This window comes from Hipposideros armiger, unplaced genomic scaffold (assembly GCF_001890085.2).
Source record: "Hipposideros armiger isolate ML-2016 unplaced genomic scaffold, ASM189008v1 scaffold_3, whole genome shotgun sequence".
NCBI classification, from domain to species: domain Eukaryota; kingdom Metazoa; phylum Chordata; class Mammalia; order Chiroptera; family Hipposideridae; genus Hipposideros; species Hipposideros armiger.
In genome coordinates, this window is record NW_017731353.1 from 2870996 (window position 1) to 2873044 (window position 2049).

A 2049-nucleotide genomic window follows, 5' to 3' on the forward strand; every position below is an offset into this window, starting at 1 on the left:
CTCCCTCGCTCTCCTCCCCCTCCCTCCCTCCCGAGAAGCCTCTCTTTATTGTGCTCCGCCATGATGCCTCGCTCCCATCAGCCGCCGCCGCCGCCACATGGTGCGGCCGGACGCGGCCCCGCGCTCGGGCCTCCGCGCGACTCCCCCTTCGTGCCCGGCCCGCGGGCGGCGCCCCCGTATCCCCATCCGAAGGCCGGCCCCAGCGCGGCCCTCTGCCTGGAGCTGGGGCGGGGTGGGGGCGCGGGGAAGCACGCGGCCGGCCGCGCACTGGGCCCGGGCTGCTCGGGAGGATGCTCCGGCCGGCCCCGGTTAGTCCCCACGTGGGGCGGCTACCCCGTCGCGGCAGCGCGCCGAGAAAGCTGGCGCGGCGACCAGGGTGTCGGAGGGTCTTTACAATGGCTCTTAGGACAATCTCGCCTTTTCTGTGAAGGCTTCCTCGGCAGGGGGGCTGCAAAACCCGGGATGGTTACCGGAAATGAACCGCGCAATCAGGCCCCTTCACGCCCACTTAGCTTGTAGGTTTTGCAATCTTTATCGGACAAAAGAGCCACCTTTTCTTTTCCATAGCTCACCCCCTTTTCCTACTCCATTCTGTGGCACGTAGTTTTGTGACTTCATGCTTGTTCCCTGTAAGTGTGCTCCAGAATCATTTGGGGCCGCATCTGAGATCAGCTCGCCTGAAATTGGGTAGGAGGGGTTAGAAAGGTCAGGTACGAATCTTGGGGTTCATATTGTAAGAAGGTGAAGTCGAGTGTTCACGATGGTGGGGTAGTTCCGCGACCCTTACCTCTTGCCTGTCTTTGTAGGCGTGTCTGGTATCTTGTCAATAGACACGGAGGGATATTTTCAGATTTCTGTTAAAAGTGATTCTACCATTGATATATAGGTAGTGTCCTGATTTTTGTTACTGTCATGGGTTACTTTCCTATTCTAGTTAACAGCTGGTCTTAGGTATAAATTGTGATAAATAATAAACTACAATTGGTCTTTTTCTTGTAGTGTTAAAAAGTGCTTTTAACTTAAAAAGTGCTTTTCTAGCCTAGCAGGTTTGTGACTAGTCTTTCAGTTAAATAATTTGGCAGCTATGTGCAGGAACACGTGGAGGGCATGCCTTGTAGTAGTAGGCAGTTTTTTTTTAAAATAAACTTTATTGATATAACTCATCAGACAGTGTTAAGTTTATCTTCCAACTAGTATTGTCTTATACATCTTTTTCTTGCAGAAAAAGAACAGCAAGAAGCAATTGAACATATTGATGAAGTACAAAATGAAATAGACAGGTAAAGTTTTTCTTAATTTACTTTGGAGAACTTTTCTGAAATGGACCTTGTAGTCTGGTGATCATTGAAACTATGGTCAGATCTGTATCCATTGGCAAAGTGGAGATGATTGTAACTTAGTTGGGGATATGAAGAGTCATTGTTACTTTTTGTGGAATGTTTGTAGTCACCAAAAAGCTCTTGATGAAAGTACATTGACCTTTTAAAGATTGGATTTGCTTCTCAAAGGCTACAAATTATCTGAATTGCAGTGTATGGACTTATGAAAGTTTAGCATTGTAACATTAGTATTGCTGTGGTTTGCCTTAATAACTTTGTTACCTGATTAGCAGCCTTCCCTGCCCCTTGCTCTGCCTGTGGGAAACAGAATTGAAGGTAGCCTGGTAACAGAGTAGATGAATTAAATACACAGCCTTACCAAAATATCTGTTTGGGTACTTTAAGAACTGTCATTTATTGAGTGCCTATTGGTAATACAGATCAAATTGCCATCTTAGTTTCGACTTGAGTTTATAGCTACTAAAGTCTAGGTGATTTGGTTATTATAAATAGGTACTTAGCACTACTCTAAATTTAACAAGAGAGAGTAACTAGTCTCAGCAATTTTTGTGTTTGTCCAATACCATCATTATCAACATGTCTTTTCACTTGCTTCAGACTTAATGAACAAGCCAGTGAGGAGATTTTGAAAGTAGAACAGAAGTATAACAAACTCCGCCAGCCATTTTTTCAGAAGAGGTCAGAATTGATCGCCAAAATCCCAAATTTT

General features: G+C 45.9%; 1 protein-coding gene across 1 annotated transcript in view; it reads left to right on the forward strand.

Moving 5' to 3' along the window:
• The window catches only part of SET (SET nuclear proto-oncogene), a gene marked incomplete at its 3' end in the record, with an annotated part of 2606 nt that extends 563 nt beyond the window's left edge, over positions 1 to 2043 (forward strand). Inside the window, exons 2-3 of the mRNA XM_019637655.1 lie at positions 1223 to 1280; positions 1938 to 2043. Coding sequence (XP_019493200.1) covers positions 1223 to 1280; positions 1938 to 2043 — 164 coding nt within the window. The remainder of the gene's footprint in view (positions 1 to 1222; positions 1281 to 1937) is intronic.
• Positions 2044 to 2049: the final 6 nt, after the last annotated feature.